Below are 2869 nucleotides of genomic sequence, written 5' to 3' on the forward strand. Positions count from 1 at the left end.
ATTCTTGGTCCTCCTCTAGAAATAGCAACCGGCTCCCACAAGCCCAAATCAACCTGATGACTAATAAAGCATGCCAGTCGCTCCATACACAACACAAAAAGATAGGGTGACATAGGGTCTCCTTGTCTAAGACCTCGGCTAGGAGTAAAGCCATTCAGACGACTCCCATTCCAAAGAATAGATAAGGAAGAAGCAGTGACACAATTCATAATCAAATTAAGTGTAGGAATAGGAAAACCAAAGCTCTTAAGGGTATGAGCTAAAAACCTCCAGTCAACTCTGTCATAAGCTTTCTCCAGATCAATCTTAAAGGCCAGTGTGCCTTTCTTTGATTTAGTCTTCTTCATAAAGTGGAGAACTGTTGCTCTTTCTGACGCAAATAAATACTATCCACCACTTCCAAACGCTTTTGTAAATAATTAATCTGCTGCTCTAATTCACATTTCTTAACAAAAATGTTATCAAATACCTTCGAGTTAAACTCTAGTGAATTCTTCTGTACTTCTGAAAGCTTGCCATGAATTCCTCTATTACCAGACCACCATGACTGGTTCACAATATCTTTATACCCAGGATGAGTAGCCCAAGCAGCAACAAATCGGAAAGGTCGATTCCCTTTAGGCTGAGGACGACCTTTACAACGCACCAGAATAGGGCAATGATCAGACTGAAGCCTATTTAAAACTTCTGCATAAGCCTCTGAAAAGATAGATAACCAACTACTATTTATACAGACTCGATCAAGCTTTTTTGCCACGTCAACATAATTTTTCACCCTCCTGTACCAAGAAAACTGCCTCCCGATAGTCTTCAAATCAAACAAACCACTATCCCCTAATGAAGTAGCAAACATGTCTGCTCTTTGATGAGAAAATTGACAGCCCTTAGATTCATGAGAAAATTTGACTTCATTAAAATCACCAAGAACAATCCAAGGTCCTTGAAAAACCATGGATTGCGCAACAAGATAATCCCAAAAATAGTGTGATATCGAGTAAAATTGTTATTACTTATTAGCGATTTTGAGTTTTAAAATCACAAATTATGTTTTATGAAATTGTTATTATTTTATTTTAACAAATTTTAAACTTACATATGTTAGATTGTGAAGATATGTTGTAATGTAACTGTGTAGTTATGGTTTAGTATTATCCTCAACAAATTATCTCTTCTAAATTTAAAAATACAATTAACACTTTATTCTAGTAATTTTTCTCCTCAAAATGACCAACACTATAAGTGATCATCATCATATCATCAAATTAAAACAAATTTATAATCGAAACACTATAATTTTTTTCTTTATTTTCTTCTACGTGGAATTTTTTCTTACACTTTTTACTTATTAATTAATAATTATGTCTAAACATTATTTTTATATTTGTATAATCTATAACAATAGATAAGATAATGCTAGATTTGGTATAATTAACTTCTTCCATTGCCATTGAGAAAGTACAAATTTCAATCCAGCAGTTACTAAACAAACTATTTTTTATTATTTATTCAAAGTAAACAAATTATTCTCAACTACTATACCTGTATATAGATGAAAACACAGTCATAAAGTTGATACTTAAAAATGATAAGATAATTTAATAAAATTGTCTAAATCATTTAATTATTTTTAACTATCAACTTTATAAACGACTTTATATACATTGTTCTTTGTTCACACAATTCCCTCATCACTAAAATGTAATATGTAGTTGAAAATACATTATTATTTATTTAAAAATATTATTCGTACACTAAATTTAACTATTATTTTTAATGTGTATTTATATTGTAATATATATTTTATTATGAAAATTCAGGTACAATAATTATTACACTTTGTACCTAAATTTTTATCATATTTTATACTAGTAATTAACTCTATTAACTAATTTTAATATATACGTAGACTTAGCATAGATATTACTTATTAGTGAAAATTCAGGTGCAGTCGACTTCACGTGAAGTTGATAATTGAAAGCCGTTAAAAAAAAATTTAATCAAATCAGTACGGCTCTCAATTATCAACTTTATGTGAAGTCGACTGCACAAGAGTTCTCACCAAAGTCGTTATTTATTTTACAAAGAAAATAAAGAGGTAAAAACTCAGGTGAAGTTGACTTCACGTAAAGTTAATACATGAGAGCCGTTAGATGAAAATTTAGTCAAATCAGTCAAATCATTTAACGGCTCTCAGTTATCAATTTCACATGAAGTCGACTGCAGTTGAGTTTCCACCAAACAAAGAACCCACCACGTAACGTACAATTCATTTCTTCGAACATTGACTTGTACTGCAATTCATATCCAAAATTTACGGAATCAATTTCCCTGAATCTGAACCAGTTTGGTGTTTGGTTTCTTGAGCTCTTGCTTAGAGACAGTAACAACAAGCACACCATTCTCCATGTGAGCTTTAACCTGCTCAACCTTAGCATTTTCCGGGAGTCTAAACCTTCTCTGGAACTTCCCGCGGCACCGCTCAACGCGGTGCCACTTTATCATCTTCTTGTTCTTGTCGTCGTCATCGTCGTCATCGGCATGCCTATCACCACTTATCTGAAGCACCCTTCCATCGACCTCCACCTTGACCTCGTCCTTCTTGAGACCGGGAAGATCTGAAAGAAAAACATGCGCGTCTTTTGTCTCCTTCCAATCTGTTGGGGTGCTTAGGACGGGGCACCTGTTCATCATGGACAGAAAAGGGTCTAAGGTTTCATCATCGCCAACCATTTGAGAAATCAGAGACATTATTATGGTTTCAAAACAACTTAGATCGATAATAGAAACTTAGTTCAAAGTGAAGTGTTTGTTGTTGTTGTTGGAGTGGCTATGAATTGGTGTCTTCTTATATAAAGAGTGCAAAGGGAGT

General features: G+C 33.5%; 1 protein-coding gene across 1 annotated transcript; it reads right to left on the reverse strand.

Moving 5' to 3' along the window:
- On the reverse strand, positions 1877 to 2834 carry LOC107621930 (class I heat shock protein-like). The gene is made up of 2 exons (XM_016323896.2): positions 2261 to 2834; positions 1877 to 2094 (listed from the first exon to the last, which is right to left on the reverse strand). The coding sequence occupies exon 1, from the start codon at positions 2746 to 2748 to the stop codon at positions 2320 to 2322; it is 429 nt and encodes a 142-aa protein (XP_016179382.1). The 5' UTR covers positions 2749 to 2834; the 3' UTR covers positions 1877 to 2094; positions 2261 to 2319.

The sequence above is a fragment of the Arachis ipaensis genome, chromosome B10 (genome assembly GCF_000816755.2).
Source record: "Arachis ipaensis cultivar K30076 chromosome B10, Araip1.1, whole genome shotgun sequence".
Lineage (NCBI taxonomy): Eukaryota > Viridiplantae > Streptophyta > Magnoliopsida > Fabales > Fabaceae > Arachis > Arachis ipaensis.

What these genes read in the sequence shown, in the direction of transcription:
- LOC107621930 (XM_016323896.2), bottom strand. Translation starts at nt 2,748, where the DNA reads ATGTCTCTGATTTCTCAAATGGTTGGCGATGATGAAACCTTAGACCCT.